General features: G+C 35.6%; 1 protein-coding gene across 15 annotated transcripts in view; it reads right to left on the bottom strand.

Annotated features, from left to right (window-relative positions):
- NCKAP5 (NCK associated protein 5) overlaps positions 1 to 19,656 on the bottom strand; it is a 942,960-nt gene that overhangs the window by 535,842 nt on the left and 387,462 nt on the right. For all 15 annotated transcript variants that reach the window (XM_073241351.1, XM_073241347.1, XM_073241344.1 and 12 more), the window contains one exon: positions 10,193 to 10,266. In XM_073241351.1, the coding sequence (XP_073097452.1) occupies positions 10,193 to 10,266 (74 nt within the window). The remainder of the gene's footprint in view (positions 1 to 10,192; positions 10,267 to 19,656) is intronic.

Raw genomic sequence — 19,656 nt, forward strand, 5'->3', positions numbered from 1 at the left:
AGCAATTTTCTGGACATCCAATTGCCTTTATTTCAAGCATGAGAATTCCAGGCACTCAAGTGGGAGAGGTATTTTTGGAGAGATACAGCTTTTGGTACATTTTATCATCTTGGTAACAAATGGTCCCAAAGGCGAAGTTCTAAATTATGTATCTGATCCAATGAGTTTCACTTTTAGAATGGCCTTCTGTAACTGACCCTGCTCATATCTTTATTTCCAAAGCAGAAATGAAAGAAAATCAATTAGATAATAAAAATGAATAAATCCAGGTAAAGACACATTTTGGCCTTTTAATTAGCCAGTGAGTCTGTGAATCTCCAGGGAATATTGAATTGACATCATAAGACAATTCAATTACCATTAATAAAGACCATAACCCAAAACTGTGTGTGTGTGTGTGTGTGTGTGCAGCTGACTGTTTTTTGCACCATGCTGTGCTCATAGCTTCTGTGGAAACTTAAGTATTATTGAAGAGAACAATTTCCTGTAAAACCTCTTGAAAGTGATCACAGACTCTGACCCTGCTCTGGTGCCCTGGGTCTGCCAGCATGCTGTTTTATTACCTCTGGAAGGTTCTGTGCCAAGATACAGCCCAAGAATTAGAGCTTAAGGAAAACCAAGCAATCAGAACACAGACCCTGACTGTACTCATGTGCCACCGAATAGCAGCCTATCTGGACTAGAGTAGATATCAATCTACTTCTTTCAAGAAGAGAAACTGTCATTTTCCGTTGGAGTTCTATGTATATCCCTCTTCTCTCTCTTCATCACCCAACCATTCTCTCATACAAGGTGAGAATTATAGATTGTTAACTCTAAAGAAAAGCCTGCTGAAACCACATACTTCAACCCTTTCTCATTATCACTGGGAAGCCAAGGACCCAAGTGCTTAAATAACTTTCCCAGGACCATGCAGTAATTGGAAGAATCCGTATTTAACTCTACATTGCAGGGAATGAACCAGAGGCGATATTTTTTTTAACACTTAGCAACATACAGCACAGTTACTAAGCAATCAGAACACAGACCCTGACTGTACTCATGTGCCACCAAACAGCAGCCTATCTGGACTAGAGTAGATATCAATAATATTTTAGGAGATAAAAAGTGCCCCTTATTCATAATTAGGTTATCTAAATCACTTAGCTAGTAACATAATTTACTTTTAGTTGTCGGCTGTTCTCTTCACATTTTTAGTTTGTTTTCCTCCATTCTTTTTCATACCACTAATTGTTTGGAAACTCACCCTCCTACTGACAAACCATGTCATTGTTATTTATACTAAGCTCCATTCTGACTCCAAGTGTACGTCCATGCAGGCACACCCTTTCTAGCCTTCTGGTCAAGCCCTGATTCTGTTTTTAAAAGTAACTTGACCTATGTGTATACAATTTTTCTCTAACTCACTTTATCCAAGATAAAAAAAACAAAAACAAAAACAAACAAAAAACCCCCACTATTTTAGGCCTTGATTTTATCATGGATTTTTTTAACCTATTAGTCTCCTAATTCCTTTCTTTCAAAATTATAAGACATTCTTTCATTTCCTCCATCAAAAGGTTATTTGCTGCTCAAGACACAATTGATAGATAAATGGAGTAAAACTGGGCACAGAAATACACATTTGACTGTTTCTGGTTAGAGCCTTTCCTGTCATGTGCAGTAAACCATCACACAGACATGGCATGCCTTAAGACTTCTTATGTTATGGTTGCATTTTGAAAGAATCATGAAATAAAAGTCCAGTGAAGCAAGCATGCTTTCTGGCTTCATAACATGTTCACATTTTCATTAAACGTCTCTTGCTTTCTAAGAGTAATTATCTTAAATTGCATACTTCTTTAGCATTTGCATGCCGCTTGACATTTTTCTTGCAAGAACTTTGAAAGACAGGCTCATCAATTTCATTATGCGCTCTTAGTAATTTCTGTTTTTGAATTATTTGAATTATCATCAACCCCTTCCATGACTTAAGAAAAGTGTTTTGAGTATCTATAATGTGCTTAGTGACTTAGGTACAAAGATGACGAAAACACACTTCCAACTGTCCCTGTGCTTTCAAGGTACACTAAGTTTTATGTTTGAAGTGAAGTTTTGTGTCTTTTGCTAAGCACTATGAGAGACAAAAGGAATGGGAAGACTTGGTTCTATAGGTCAAAGATAAGACCTGCCCTCATGAGATAGTTAGAAAACAAGACAGCGTGTGATTGAGACCTATGTGGTTAAAACTGGTATAGAGGTCATTGCGGGTAAGGACAGAGACACTGTTACATGTTTGTAGTATTTGCTGAAGTGCTGTCCTTGTTAATCAGGGAGGGGAGGATCAAGAACTGGAGCACCCCTAGGGATCCCCCTACTAGTAAAATCTGGTTAATGTACTAGGTGCACAGTTGAGAGCTGCAGTGGTTTTTACTTTCTCGAGTAGACTTTTAAATCTGGTGAAAATTTAGGATTATCTCCATGGAAAGTTCATATACAACACTTAATAAACCAGTGCCTAGTAGAAGGCAAACACTGAGTAGCAAGCAAGCCAGGTTCCCATAAAGCAACCTCCTGAGGGCTTCTGAGCATGAAACCAGTCATAAGTTGCCAACTTTAACCAACCCTGCCACGGACATTTGCATTCTTGGAAGTTTTCTCTGCCCTGATATGTCTAGAGTGTGCCTCTACCAACTACTTTACAATTTCAACCTTCTCCCCATTCTTGGATTCCAGGGCATCTTTCCAGCCTTAGATCCTTTTTTGGATTATTTATGAGGTCAAGTTTGTAATATAAAAGTACACAATGTGCCACAGTTAAGGCCTCTGAGAGGGAAAAAAAATTGCACTTTGTATTTCTTCTTTTCAATGAGACCCAATACTTCTCCCCTGAGTTAGAGGGTGGAAGTGAGGTACTAGAACTACCCGCTAGGCCTCTGAATACAGAAGGCTCAAAAATAATGAGGGGTAAGCAAAAAAAAAAAAAAAATTTACTCTTTTTAACTCCAGAGTTACCCATGTAGACATATAAAGTAATATCCTAATATCAATCCCTTTAAAAAAAAATCACAAGTGTGCTCACACACTAACAAGTTAGTGCTTTCTTTTACATTAAAATTAAAATTAAAATTAAACAGAGGACCATGGTAAATTACCCATTTTGTTCCTCCTTTCAGAACAAAGGTACTTTTTCATTCCTTCCTGCAGGTGCACTTCAATTTCAACATATAAATTTAGGCCCAGTGGGTCATTTATATTGTTACCTGCTGGAGTTTTTCTTCTTTCAACTTAGTAGGGAATATTTGTAATCTTTGTTACCCCAAGTAAATCTACAAAACGCCTTTTGCTCAATGCTCTTATTTTAATTTCAGATAAATAAGCCATATTAGGTTCCTGGCTATCATATTAAGAGAAGCATGGACCTAAAAATAACAAATGTGTTTTAAGCCAAATGTTTTCAGATTAAATAGTGGTAAATTTCTCAGGGTGACCCCCAAACCCTACTGATGTTGAAATATTTTTTTGGCACTTTGAGAGTGCTCTGGAAGAACATAAACCTGCTTAAACTAGAAGCACAGTTATTCTCAAATCATTTGTGGACCTACTTGTACAACATTATTCAACTCAAACCTTCCCATGGCTGCAATAAATCCATCTTTAAAGTGGGGATATTTCCCAAGTTACACAGACAGCAGTTTTATATCTTTGTAGGTTTGTTTACTTCTTCTATATATAGTATAGTTTATTAACTATGAAAAAATGTAGATGTGAATTTCTCATCTCAGGTACAGTTATATTCTAAAGTCTTAAAATCAATTCAAATTCAGTCTGTTCAATAACAGATCCTTCATCTGCCCTCACTCCCCCAGATCTGCTCCTATTCAGGACTCAGATCAAACCACCACTTCCCCGGGGGAAGTCTTTGGACTTCTGAGGGACAGTCTCCTAAAATGTGTTAGATTCCTATACCCAGTTCCAATGGGATAGCTTAATGAATGTATGTGCATTTTTCTTTCAAACAAAGTTTGAAGTGAAGAGAAGGGGATAAAACCCATAAGGTTTTTTGTAATCTATGCACTGATTAGGTTAGGACCTAAACAGAGGCTCTTTGGCTGGATTAGCATAGCCCTTTAATTTAAAGGGGTGGGCAGATATAAGAAACAAGGAATCATGTATATAAAATTGGTGTATAATTTCTCTTTGGCATTTTTATTGTCTCCTTGCCCCAGACGACCTTGAATTCAAATACTAGGCAACTCCCTAAATAGATAAACATACAGATCACATACAGAAAACTATAATGTTGATCAATCTTAAAGTACAAGGTCAAATATAAACCTGGGTGATCTTTCTGGACTGAATTCTATTAGACCCTCTGCTACTGAGCAGAAGTCACCTTAAGGACAGGGATGTCACTTCATCAGGGGCTTCAGAGCTAAGAGAAGCCTAGATGCTCCCTTGCTCCTCTACTGCACCACAGTCTGTAACAAGTAAGTACCCTTTGGGATACAGCTCAGCCCACAGCTCCCTCACCCCCACCTCTGCCCAGGGATGACATAACCACTGAAGCATGTGGAGATACCCATTTTCCAAAGCCCTGATTTATTCTCCCTTGTGCTGAGCAGAGGGCATAACTTGGAGGCAAGACTCTTATCTTGGCAGGGGTCTGGGACTGTTTGCATCTCTGAAACCACCCCTGTTGGGTAATTGAGAAATGACATTCATGGCTTTCCAGGCCGGGCCTGAGCTTACACTTGCCCCAGAATACACTGTGATCATGTAAAGCTTGACAGCCCTGGTCTCCTTTGACCTTAGCAGAGTGAGACAGGGAGGAGAGCCGGGAAGCCCTGTGCTCTTACCAAGCTGGCCTCGCATGAGCTTTGGCTTTCAGAGCTTTTATTGCTATTACAGAGCACTCAGCTCTCTGTTTGCTACACATTTCATCCCCCAGAGACAGCCTCTTTTTCTCTTGAAGAGATTGAAAAAACAAATCACAGTTCTTATTTTATTTGGTGTCCACCATTAAGAATTCATGCAGAGCAGTTTCACTTGTTGCCAATTAAGATCTCCCAGCGGAAGTCTATGATTACAACAAAGGCAACCTGTTTAATACTTGGCATCTCCTTAGTCTACATAAATTAATCCCATGAGGATAGAGACGTGCTAATTCTTAAGATGCCTAGATAATTCAATTCTGAGATACAAGATATAAAGAAGGTAAACCTCTGAAAGGCTCTGGGCTTAACTTCTCTCAGTGTGTATATGTTTTTGCTTCTTTATTTTATAACTACAAGACAGTTTCTAGATAACACATTAGCAAAGAATTTCCCCTTCCCAGGAATACAATGATAGCCATGTAGCCTCTCAGTAGGAAACTTTAAATATCACTCACATTTTACAGAAAGTGAGATTAGGGCTGCGATGAACCTTAGGCATTGGTGCCAATTATCTCCACCCAAAAACTGTATTGCTGTCTTGAAATTATGGAGAACATGAGTATTTGGACTGTGGATCATTTTATTTTCAGTGTCCACTCCACTGATAAGCAACATTTTGAATCATGACGGTAACTAAAATAAAGGTTTTTGTCGAGTTTTTCCTATCTCCTTCCTTAAAATAAAAATCACCTATCAGCCAGAAAGCAAACATCTACTTTAAAGAATTTGAAACACTAAATCATTTTATTGGTGGAAGGGATGGGCCTTAGGGACTCTTATTCCAAGCAAGGATCTATACTTGCTTTTCAGTTGTTTTCCTCTCTTTTGTGATGTAGGAAGCCATTATCTCTGCCCCTGGGAAAGCAGGATTTAAGCGCTTTACTAGGGTAAACATAGCTTGTTAGCAGTAGTTCTTCAGGGTTTGGAATTTGGAATTGAGGCTCTGGCTGCCCCAGAAAATGGTGATGAACTTGGTGTTGGCTTTTCCATACAACTATTTTCCCCTTTTACCAACCCAGACTCCTCACACTCTAGATGCTCTTCCACTAATCACCCACGTCAGTACCAAGGAAATAGGGCAGAAGGAAGGCACAAGCCATTTCTTTTGTATTTCATTGTCCAATGGGATAGATCACCATTTCCTAAAATACATTCCTCAGAACTTCAGTCAGAATAGATGCTTCAAGAAAGACAGGATTCGGGATTTTTTTTAAAAGACATCAGTTATATTTAACATCTTGTATTCAAATGCATAGCACATGGTAGCAATATAAATGGCTCTGAGAACTTCTGCAATTAACACCATTTTAAAAGTTCGTTTTACCTAATATATTTCAATCTTGACCACAGAATACCTTTATTTTTCTTAAAATATAACAGTGACTCAGAGTATTAGTATTTTTTGGCATGTGCTTAGGAAAATGTTTGTGGATGATTTAAATCACTGGTTTTCAACAGGGAAAAAAGGTAGTTCTGACCTCCAGGGAACATTTGGAAAATTTTGAGACATTTTTGGTTGTTAAAATGGGGGGTGTTTCTGGCATGTATTGGGTAGAAACTAGGTATGATGCTGAACAACTTAGAATGCACAGGACATCCGCACTACTACTTACCCATGATGAAGAATGATCTGGCCCAATGTCAACAGTGCCTCAGTTGAGAACCCCTTTCTTAGATACAGCCTGCTCAGATGTTTGACTGGGAACCTGTAGGCTGGCAATTGGTACTTTGCATGCACCAGAACTTGTAATTTTGGCCATGTAAAACCACGTATTCTTTACTTAAAAGCTATTGATAACACTGTCTCCAATTTGAGCTATGAAAATTTGAATACTTTGACATTATTTGGATGAACTACTGAAAAGCTGTTAGGTATTTGTTATATGAGTCATTTCTCCTCATAGTTTCTTATAAGCTTTCTATGATATATGAATTAAGTATTATATAATGATCCAGCTATGTAAGTATTAAAGAAAACTAAGCTTATATATCTGTACATGTTATACAAATGTAGTACTTTAGACATTGTTTCACACAATCTCAATGTTCAGTAATCTTAAATACTAGCTATACTGATACCTTCTTTCTACAGATAAACTCCTTCACAGATATATTACCCAATAGTTTGCCAGCTCAGGTCAAGAGTCCAAGTCTCCAAAACCTCCAGGCCAGTCTCTTTTCATTTCTGTAGTACTTTGCTGTTCCTATTTTTCATACATAATTTCACATACGTGACATGAAAAATTAACACCATAAATATTCATCAATTCAATTTGTATTTTCTAGCTATGCTCTTAATTCAAGGCTGCAAACGGATATTTCTATCAAGTGATAAGAGAAAGACATTCTCAGCAGTAGTATTCTTACAGTCTTTCTTGATAGTCACAGATATATTCAGCCAAATCAGAAAGTAACAAATGATATAAAAGTCATTAACTACAAAAGTACTTTTATCCTAATCTTAATCTACCGTATTAAAGAAAACGTAAAGAAATTTATGCTCATACTTCAACAACTAGTAAACAAGCTGTCACTGTGTAGGTTTGTTTTTTTAATCACCAAGCAGAGAGATGCAGAGCGATTTAGCCTACCCAGACTTGTACTTAAGTCTTAGACTAGGTTTAAATCTAGCTCCACCCTCGTCAGATCAATTCAGAGGTGGTTTTTCCTGTTGTGTCAAAAAAAAAAAAAAAAAGTTGAGCTGAATGAATGCTCATTGCTAGACAGCTATATTTGAACTTTACAAATTCCTTTGCAATTTGAAAACCCAGAAACAGCTTATAGGTCTATTTCAGTAGAATACTAAACAGGACTCCAAAATAACTGGTTATCTTGAGAGTATGATTACAACAATTAATTTGTGTCACAGCAGATGGGTATGCTGTAAGAAATTACTATAACCTATTAAACATTAGTAGCCCCTTCTATGAAAATAAGACTTAATTCTTGTATTCTGTCTTCTACCACATGTCCAGTTCTCTTATCATTAAGCAAGTGGCAATAACAATATGACGTGGGTCTAATTATGCTTTTGATCAATCTCCAAAGATCATGGCCATAAATTAATGCTGAGTGCAGTTATTGCTGAAGATCTAAATATTCAGAATTTATCTTTTAAGTTGTAAGTTAGCTCAAGTATAAACAGAAGGCCATCAGTTAATATAGTAGCAATGACAAGTAGCCCACTCCATGAAATTAGTAGAAGCTACAAATCAGAGGCCTAATAAAATCAGGAGTTTATACTAAGTTGCAGGAATATTTAACTTCAGACAATGCAGTTGTACTTGTGTATAGGACATGTTATACCCATGATTCTCTGCACATCCTAGATTCTACCCTAACTCAAGAAAGCACTTCAAATTTTATCATAACCAGAAAGAATTTCCCACACTGTTTACTGTCATTCACATCTTTCACCAAAAATGATTTATCTACAATTACAGTTATAATATTGTAATAACCATCAGAAAGCCTATCACTTCAAGTCAGTCAAGATGTGTTTGCAAAATACATTCAAGTATAATTTCACAAATCAATAAATAGTATATAAATCTGCTATTATTGGTTTTCATTTGCTTTTCAATTACCCATTTCCATTTTCTCACTGGTAGTTATTCTGACTATTCAAATGTTATTATTGGTCTTTATTGTTATTCAAATGCAGCTTTTTTATCAGATCCTCTGACATGGTATATAAGCCTTTGCTTCTTCACCAGCAGTAACTCTATTTCTGAAGGAAAATGGAAGTGATTGCACACAAAATTATGAGCTTTTACTTTATATTAGGTTTAAGTCTGTGCCTCAAAAGGGATTTTAATTTAATCATATTGAAGAAAACCAAAGAAGTTTTATTAGCTACCTTAAAAGAGTAGGAAAATAACCTTTTCCATGCAGGTTTTTTGGCTCAAAGACCCATGAAATCATTACTCCCCAGTGATGTGTATAAGATACACTTAGTAACCAAATTAAACTCTAATTTCTATCTGATGGTATGAATACACTGTTGTTGGTTTTGGTAATACAATATACTGGTTAGCAAAAGAACTATATCAACACCAGGTTATACATATGAAAAACAAGTCTCACAAATATTGCATCAAGTTATATTACCTGGTGTGTCTGTTATTGGCAGACTTAAAAACTGTACACTCTTATTGTCTCCTACCAGCAGTTATTCTATGTACAGATACAGAATATTGTCTGTAACCACAGATATGTTCTTTAGTAGAAAAACTAACATAAAAGAAAAAATGAAAATATCAGGCATTTTACCCAAACTAAAATTCTTCAGGGAAGATAAATTTCAACATTACTAGGATTTGTTACGAGGGTTCATGAAGCAGAGGCAGCATAGCCTAGTGCAGAGACCAATGCTGATGGATTTAAAGGAGGTTGGGTAAGAAAACTACAGAGTTAGCAAATATTTACCTGCCATCTTTGTGTACAGAGAAAGCATTCTCCTCCATGGTGTGAGAAGGTAAAAAAGGACTTTAGAGGCTTCCTGACCCTTGGGAGACCAAGCTGATTATAGTAAACAATTCTGGTACAATGTGAGACATCTTGTAATTAAGCACTAGCATATTTATTCCTGATAATATAAACTATAGGAGTGTAGAAAAAAGAATCCAGATTCCGTAGCAGCACCTATGAAGAACATGGCCACATGAACTCCAAAGATCAAGATAATATCACAACCATCTTTAGCAGTCTCAATTCCCAGGGGAATAAATACATTTGGAATATCACTAATAAGACATTAACCTCTCCTTCCAATGTACCTGCACAGATGCTTTAAGACAGCTTTCCTTTTCTAGAATTAGAACTCCCCATGTGGAACAAAAATTAAACATGGGAGACCTAGATAATGGCCTTCAAATATTCTCCTTTGATATGAAGAGAAGCAGAAAGTGTAAGCAAAAGCATTCAAACTTTTAATCACAGAAGCAATCTAAGCTGGCAAGGGTCAGAATTTGGGCTCTAGTTTCTAAAATATAAGTTTGCTATGAGGCTTTGGTTAAATTAATTCCTTGACCTTGAAAAGTGTCACAATTTCCACCATCCTCCCAACTCTGGCAGGTCCTTAACTCAACGACAACTTTTGACACTTTTGCTTTAATTAAAGGAATGGAATTCTCTAGGTAGCCTCTGGTGATGTTTTGCCCCCAAAGGTGCCTTCGATGCCAAGTGGAAAAAGACCATTTGCCAACTCCTCGCTTCTGTGGTCATGAGCAAATCTATAGCAATTGCTTTATGTTAAAGGCGTGGATTTAACTCACCTCCACAAACTTCTATGTTGCTCCTCCAGTTGACTTAGCAGATGCTCAATGTATTTATTGGAGTCCATGTATTCCTGCACATATAGACACACAAAGACAAATGAAAACCTCATCACAATTGGCACCAGAATTCTGAGACTGTATAACATTTTTGACAAGATAATCCTTTGGTCCCTCCCATTTCTACGAGTTGATGCTTCTGTGACTTACATGCATAGTTAAGGGGGGATTGATAGTATTTCCCCCACATCTTGTGATCATTCTGGCAACAAAGAACTGAAGAGAACTGGAGCTCAGAATCCACATAAAAATCCTCTTATTCACAGAAAAAAAAAAAAAGAACAGATTTCAGTCTTCCACACTGTGATCTCTCTTCTCCTATATTTAAGTAGGTGAGCCAGCATGGACTATTGACTTTCAAAGAATAAAACAGACAACGCAAGTCTGGATTACCCTGGTTTTATGAATCTCTTCATAACAATAACAGTATTTTTGAACTATATAGATTTGAACTACAGATTTTTTAACTAAGATATTCACTGAGCATACTGTTTAGACTGATAAAGATCATATCCATTTTTCTTCATCTCCTTAAGCTAAAAAACTGGATTTTTGTTGTTTTTTGTATTCTAGAAGATGATTCTGGGTTCTAAGAAGACACAAAGACAAGGTATGTATTTTAGAAGTGCACATAAGCTTTTGTAAATCAAACCATGTCTTCAAGAAACATTTCCAAAAAATGAGAAATCCTTTGTCATGTGGGAATTATTTCTGAAAGTCCATTCATTAAATAGGATTTTTTTAACTTGAATTTTTCTAAATATGAAGTACATATACAATAGTTTTAATTGTTAACTGTGGAACAAAATACAATATGTAAAAATTCTGATGCTTTGTTCCATCATGAACCTAATACTTTTCTCTTTGAAGAGCTAGCCTGACGTCCTCTGTGTCTACATTACAGCTGCCTTAGATGGAATAGTGTGACATGATTTCAGTGTTAAGGCACCCATGAAATCATTACTATTTCCTGTGGATTTGAGATAAGCTGAGAACTTTGATAAATATTGATATTTTTCTTTCTGAAATAGGTTTTGTTTAAATGCTGAATGTGATCTATTGTTCTGGCAGGAATATTCACTATACTGCAAGTGAGGGGACAAGTAGAAGAAACAGAGAAATAATTAATCTGATATAATGGAAAGGGCCCTGTCCTGATTTTCTGGACCTGGATCTACCCAAGTACTCTTGGAGAGCCTTTTTACTTTATGTACAATATTTCAGTTAGGCTAGATAGTATACTAAATCTTTGTATAATTAAAACTATTATTCTATAACACTACAATTTTACTGCAGATAATAGCCAAAGAGATTTATTCTTAATAATATTCATTTTCAGGCTTTTTAAACAAGACCACTGGGCTCATCAAAACCAAAGCAGAGATCTGTAACTGCAGGAAGTTGTAGTAGTTTGTGGTTATGGTATTAAGTATCCTGATCAAGGTTTAAATATGATTTAAAACACTCAGAGTTATCCAAGACCAATTTTTAAACACATCAAAAAAATCAAAGACACAATTCCCAATTAGTAACAAATGTATAAATCACAAAGCCATTCAACCATTCCTCATTCAATTGTTTGTTTGTTTGTTTAAGCATATGTGTTATATGCCAAATGCTATTCTAAGTTTGGTTGAAATAGTAATAAACAAGAGGGAGAAAGTTCCTGCCATGCAAGAGCTTACATTCTGTAAAGAGAGACACACCAAATAAGTGAACAGATTGATTTCTGCCTGGTTACATGTTGTGAAGGAAATAAACAGGTGATAAAGACTTTAACCAGAGAGGTCCACCCTACTTTCATAAATTGGAGGAAGATGACTCTCACTGAGCAAATGCTGTTTGAGCTAAAAGCTGGAAGAGAAGGAGGAGGCAAGCATATAGAGAAAAGGGAGAGGAGGAGAGCACACTGCAGGCAAAGGACATTATCTGCAGAGGCCCCAAAACTTGGTGTTTAAGAACAGAAAAGAAGGCAGTAGCTCTGGGAGCAGAGACTGGGCTGTGGAGTCTAAAATATAGCTGGAGAGGTAGACAGGAGGCAATTCACATGCAAGCTCTGGAAAACAGTCTGGATTAGAGCCAATGGATTTGTTACATTGTTCATTCTGCATAGCACAGATCAGAGGTATAGTGATTACAAATATGTTTGGATCAAAGAGGTTTAGGTTCAGTTCCTGGTTTTGGTGCTTACCTGCTATGTTCCCTTGGGGACATTATTTAATCTCTCTAAAAAGGATGAATAATACTTAATTTACAGAGGTGTTGTACGGATTAAGTAAAGTAGTTTAAGTCAGCATATTATCCTGGCATCTGCCAAGCAGGGAGCACAGACATTTCATAATACCACACACTTCTGGAAAGGCAAATCACTTCTCAATGTGAAAGTAATATCCATTATCTCTTCTTACCAAACTTCAAGATTTCAGTATCTGCTTCTTCAATTATAGTTGTTGAATATTTGAATAGGTACTTAGGCAGAGATTTATAGTAATAATATAGGTTTTTCAACATTACATTTAAGTATCACTGGATTGTAGTTTAAAAGCCATTTTAAACAACAATACCAGCTGCTTCCACCTGAAGGAGCTTCACCTAATTTTCCACAAAAGTATCTATGATGACAAATCCTAAACCATATAACAATGGGAAACTAAGATTATGGATTCTCCATCCTTCTTTTTGGCTTTATTTTTCTCCACAGGACCCTTACTTCTAACATCTAGTGTATTTTATTTGGGTATTGTTTATGTATTGCCCGTATCCCATCTACCCCTCCCAACACACATACACACACACACACACACACACACACACACACACACACACAGGCTAACTAATAAATTAAGGGAAAAAAATATGATGCTACTTGTGCTGTTTATAAAGTAATATCATTCGTTCTCTATCTTAAAAGAACTTAGGCAGTACAATCACATATTTATTATTTCTGCCCACTGATCTGGAGAACTTAGTTAACAAATGAGAAATCCCTACCATTTTACAATAAAGTAGGATTGGTGGGAACTACTTTTTTCCATCCATATGGAGATTAACTCCAAGGAAACAGTGGAAGGTGGTGGCAGTCAGTGGTGTGCAGTAGAACTAGAGCCACAGTAAGCACAATGTAGTAGCTGCTGCACCTACAAACCCACATTAGATACGTATGTAGTAGCACTGACAATGAAAGCTTACACAGTCCCGTGGAGGACAAACTTAAGTAAAGAATGGTGATGAAAATGAATAGAGACATGATGGGTATTAGGTGAAAAATTGTGGGTTTGTCTAACAATGAAAGCTTTTGAGTAAGATTAGGAATGTAAACAATTTTCAAAGGGATAATTAAAGAAACATTTCGGAATAGAATATGGGAATAAAAAAACCTGATCATACACATCAGAAGAGCTCATCACATCCCAGGTAGAGTTTATGGAAATCTATCTACACATCCATCACATAAGAGCTGAATAAAAATAGTGTGGGGCAAGGGAGTAAAAGACTGTAAACATTCAAACAGATAAGTAGGGTTCCTACCAAAGATTTAAAAGAGGCTGGCTCCACCACTTCTGACCACTCCAGATATCCACTGAAATGAGATACATAGGCACACCTTTGGGTCTTAATCCACAAATATCCCCCATCAAGTAATAAACAAGAGGGAGAAACAAAGCAATGGAAAGATATGCTCAGGTATTTGTGAATTCAGAAATAAAGCACCTAATTTTAATTAAAAACAAAGATAAGTGTGTATGTGTATCTTAAACTTATATAAAGCTGTATGTGTATATATGTACATACATTTATATAAAATACCTGAGATATACATATATGTATGCATACATGTACATGTGTGTATATACACATATATTCTGTACTGGAGTGATGAGTATGGAATTTACATTATAAGAGGAAAATTGAAAAACTTAAGATTTTTGTCTAAAAATTATAAAATGAAAAGTTTCAGAAGGAACATATAGAGTGTTCATTACATATCTTTGTGGTGAACGTATATATCTTTGTAGTGAACAGAGGGAGGAGGAAGAGAAAGAGGGAAGCAGGAGGATATAAAATCCCTTGCACATAGGAACAAAATTGTTCTGTACTTGACTTTATAATAAGAAAAGCATAAGTACAAGGGTGTGTTTTGCCTACATATTTAACAGTTGGGGAAAGCAGTTTGATGACATGCCATACAATTAAAAACTCCATGCACCTTTCATCTAGAAATTCCATGTCAGGAATCATCCTGAGTAAATAATCAAATTGAAACAAATGATGTTCAAAATGTTTATAACTCAAAAGCTGGATATATCTTAGCTTCCAAAAATGTAGAAATGAAAAACTGGACAACTACCTGCAAAAGAAAACTGGACCACTTTCTCACACAATATACAAGAATAAACTCAAAATGGATGAGAGACCTGAAACCACAACATTCCTAAAAGAACACATGGGCAGTAAACTCTGACATTGGCTTTAGCAATTTTTTCCTAGAAGTCTCCTAAGGCAAAGCAAACAAAAGCAAAAATAAGTAAGGGGGACTACATCAAATGTATAAGTTTCTGTACAGCAAAGGAAACAATCAACAAAACAAAAAAGCAATCTACTGAATGGGAAAATGTGTTCTCAAATGATATATCTAATAAGGGCTTATATCTAAAACATAAAAAACACAAATTCCATACCAAAAAGACATATCACCTAATTAAAAATGGGAGTAACTGAATAGACATTTTTCCAAAGAAGACACAGACACATGAAAAAACGCTCAACATCACTAATCATCAGGGAAATGAAAATCAAAACCACAGGGAGATATTACCTTTCACCAGTCAGAATGGCTAGTATCAAAAAAAACAAGAAATAACAAGTGTTGGTGAGGATGTGAGGAAAAGGGAATCCTTGTGCACTGTTGGTATGATTGTGAATTGGGGCAGCCATTATGGAAAATAGCATGGAGGCTCCTTGCTAGTTGAAATCAGAAGTACCATGCAATCTAGTAATTCTAATTATAGGTATTTACCCCAACAGAAGCAAAAACACTAATTCAAAAAAAAATACATGTACCCCTATGTTTACTGTAGAATTATTTACAATAGCAATATATGGAAGCAATGTAAGTGTCCACTGATAGATGAATGGATTAAGAAGATGTGATACATATATACAATGAAATACTAGTCAGCCATAAAAACAAATGAAATCTTGCCATTCACAACACATTAATGGACTTAGGAGTTATTGTGCTACATGAAGTAAGTCAGAGAAAGACAAATACCACATGACTTCACTTATATGTGGAGTCTAAACACCAAATGAGCCAACAAAAAAACCTAGCAGCAGACTCAAATACAGAGAACTAGTGGTTACCATGGGGGTGGGGGTTGAGGGAACAGGCAAAACAGATGAAGGGGATTAAGAGGTACAAACTTCCATTTATAAAGCATAGTGGGGTGAAAAGGACACTATAGGGAATATAGTCAGTAACATTGTAGTAATTGTATGGTGACAGGGTAACTATACTTATTTGTGGTGAGCATTTCATAATGTATGTAACTGGAAAATCATATTTACACCTGAAATATTTGGTCAAATATACTTCAATATTTAATAGAGGTATGATTAAGATAACACTACTTGAAGAACTATACAATGTGAAAAAAGAAATACACAATGTCTTAAAAATATGTAGTATGGAAAACAATAATATTAAAGGAAAAAGAAGTAGTATATAAAACTATAAAATCCTTTTTATCACAATTTTGGATATATATGTAAAATATTAAAAGAACAAAGCAGATAGTATATGGTAGTATTATGGATTAATTTCTTCTGTATACTTTTCTCTGTCTAGTTTTACAATACTATATGTTCATTATACAAATTTAACAAGTGATGAGGATAAAGAAAAACCTAGCACTAGAATATCCGTAATAGATATTGTAATTAAATCTTAGAATGCTAGATCTAAAATAACATAATGAAATGATTTCCTTTATAATATTCTAGTGCTTAGCTTTTATTTGAAACAATGAAGCCCCCTCTTTTTAAACTTACTTCTGACTTGCCCTTGTCAGTGTTCTGCTAGAAGTATTTCACCCAAATTAGTGTTGGGGAGGAACACCAAGACTTATTTGTATAATGTTTTAAAATTTTTACAAAGATATAGCATTAAAGAGGCATCTGTTCCTTGGCTAAAACTTATGCAAATTAGAATCATTTTAGAGCTATATTTCAGGAAATTTTCCTTTCACTTCTTTAATGCACATGTTTCAGAGCAATTAGTATGAAACATTTAAAGAGATTAGAGGCTTACAGATATGCTGAATATTGCATATTTGTGGAGCATAAACCCATTTAATGCAAACCTATTGTTTGATCTAGGTCAGTTCTGAGCAAGGCCCATTATCAATGAATTCTAATGATGTGAGGATCTGAGGTATCATTCATTTTAAGTGGAATTAAAACATAATATAATTCAAAGCCTGCAGAAATCCAAAGTCCCTCCAAATAATCCTCATGTTATAATCAGTGTAATTTATGGAAGAGCTTGTAAAATCCCATCAACACTTTTGTCACTACTAATGTAGGATTCCCAGTTTATCTTTGGGCAAAGAATCAAGGACCAGCAGGCCAGCTATTCTAGTCAATAGAACTACCACTAAATACAGGAAAACCTGCAATTAGAAAATGACTACCATAAAAAGTGATGCTGCCCTCTAAAATATTTTTTCACCTTAATAAAAAGGTACATCAGCATGTATAAAAAACTAGACCACGCCCACTTTGGAAGTTACATAGCAAGGTAATAGAAAGGTGCTTCATACCTTACTGCCATCTAATTAACTAACCACCTAATTCCTCCTTCCCATCTACTCTTCAAACAACTGAACCTTGCTTCCACTGAAAACTCTACAGTGGAACTGCTTCATGAGAGCCACCAATGATCTCCACAGTTGGATCTCAAGATCCTCCTTATTCCTCCTATGACCAGTTCCTGCAGTACTTACATTTAAAGTCATACTCTCTCCCTCCCTGGTATTCTGTCAAAAAGTGTTTCCTATCTCCGTCTATCATTCAGATCTTTGTCATTTCCCTTTGTTCTTCTCCTTCTTCCAGACCTTTATGTATCAAAACTAAGGTTCTATCTTACGAACTCCTTCATTTTCTTTTGGAAAACCCAGTGGACAACTAGGGCTTTAACAATGACCTGAAATCCAGGGACTCCCAAATTCTTACCTCTATACTATATCACCCTCTTGAGGTTGAATCCTGTGATTCTGGCCATTTACAAACAGGTCCCTTTGGATGTGTCACAACTCTTCAAAGCATGTCTGTCTTCACTTTTGTATCCTCTAATACTTAGAAAAGAACCTAGAACATTGCAAATACTCAACAAAATGTGTTAAATAAGTGAAGAGGTGAATTATTTAGCTAGAAGTGTGTTCTTTTGATCTCATAATCCTGAGGAATAATTAGGTACATTGCTTATGTGTGCTATGTAAGTCATACAGAGTATCAAAGTTCAGTACAATGAAAAAAGTCATACTAAAATTTGCTATCAAATGGAGAGACAACTGATAGCATAATTGGGAGTAAACCCCACAGTATGAAAACATCTCTCTAACCACTGTCATGTATAAAAATTTCATGTATATCAATTAACAGTGACAGAACATATAGACCTATAGAAACCATGGCCATTGAAAAGTTTTATTATCAATGAAGCAAAGAGCTCTTTGAAAAATATAATTGATACAACTTTAGCCAGACTAAAAGAAAAAAGAAAACCTTCAAAATCAGGAAATGAAAGAGAAGTTACAATCAACACCACAGGAATTCAAAAAATAAGAGAATTCTACAAAAAATATGACAACAAATTGGACAACTGGACAACCTAGAAGAAATGGATGAATTCCTAGATAATCTTCCAAAACTTAATCAGGAAGAAAGAGAATATATGAATAGGCCAATACTAGTAATGAAATTGAATCCATTTTCAAACTCCCAAAAAATGAAAGTCCAGGACCAAATATTTTCACAGGTGAATTCTACCAAACACTTGAATAGCTACTATCCTTCTCAAACTATTACAAAGAGGAAGGAATGCTTCTAAACACATCCTGCAAGGCCAACACTACCCTGATACCAAAACCAAAGACATTACAAAAAAAAAGGAAAATTAAAGAATAATATCCCTGATGAACATAGATGCAAAACCCTCAACAAAATAGTAGCAAACCAAATTGAAAAATACATTAAAAAGATCATTCACCAGTTAGTGGAGATTTATTCCAGTGATGCAAGGATGGTTCAAATCCACAAGTCAATTTAATATACCATATTAACAAAAGGCAGTATTAAAAACATGATCATCTCAATCGAAGCAGATAAAGCATTTGACAAAATTCAACATCCATTCATCATAAAAACTCTCAGGTAGAGAGGAAAAATAACTCAACATAATAAAGCCCATATGCAAGAAACCCATAGCTAACATGATACTCAATGACGAAAAGCTGAAACTTTTCCCCTAAGTTCAGGAACTAGACAAGGATATCCACCCTCACCACTTGTATTCAGTATAGTAATAGAAGTCCTAGCTACAGCAATCAGACAAAAATAAAAGGCATGCAAATTGGTAGGGAAGAAGTTATCACTATTTGCAGATGACATGATACTATATATAGGAAACCCTAAGACTCCACCAAAAACCTATTTGAATAACTAGATTCAACAAAGTTTCAGAATACAACAAAAATCAATATACAGAAGTCTGTGGTGTTTCTATAAAAGTGAACTAGCAGAAAGAGAAATGATCATATTTACAGTTACACCAGAAAGAATAAAACACCTGGGAATAAATTTAACTAGGAGGTAAAAGACCTGTATTGTGAAAATTGTAAGACATTGATAAAAGAATTTGAAGATGGAATAAATAAATGGAAAGATATACCATGCTCATGGATTAGAAGAATTAATCTTAAGATGTCCATATTATGCAAAGCAATCTACAGATTCAATGCAATCTCTTTGTTTTGTTTGTTTTTGTTGGTTTGTTTGTTTTTAATACTCAGAACTAGAGAAAATAATCTTAAAATTTGTATGGAACCACAAATACCCCAAATACCCAAAGCAATCTTGAGAAAGAGAAACAAAGTTGGGGGCATCACATGCCTTGATTTCAAACTGTACTACAAAGTTTTAATAATCAGAGTATGGTACCAGCACCAAAAAAAACCCCACATAGACCAATAGAACTGAATATAAATCTCAGAAACAAATCCATGCTTATGTGGTCAATGAATCTATAACAAAGGGGGTAAAGACATTCTTTCTCTTCCATAAATGAGAAAACTGGACAGTTGCATGCAAAAGAATGAAACTGGACCACTTTCTTGTACCATATA

Source organism: Manis javanica, chromosome 7 (genome assembly GCF_040802235.1).
Source record: "Manis javanica isolate MJ-LG chromosome 7, MJ_LKY, whole genome shotgun sequence".
In the NCBI taxonomy this organism is placed as follows: Eukaryota; Metazoa; Chordata; class Mammalia; order Pholidota; family Manidae; genus Manis; species Manis javanica.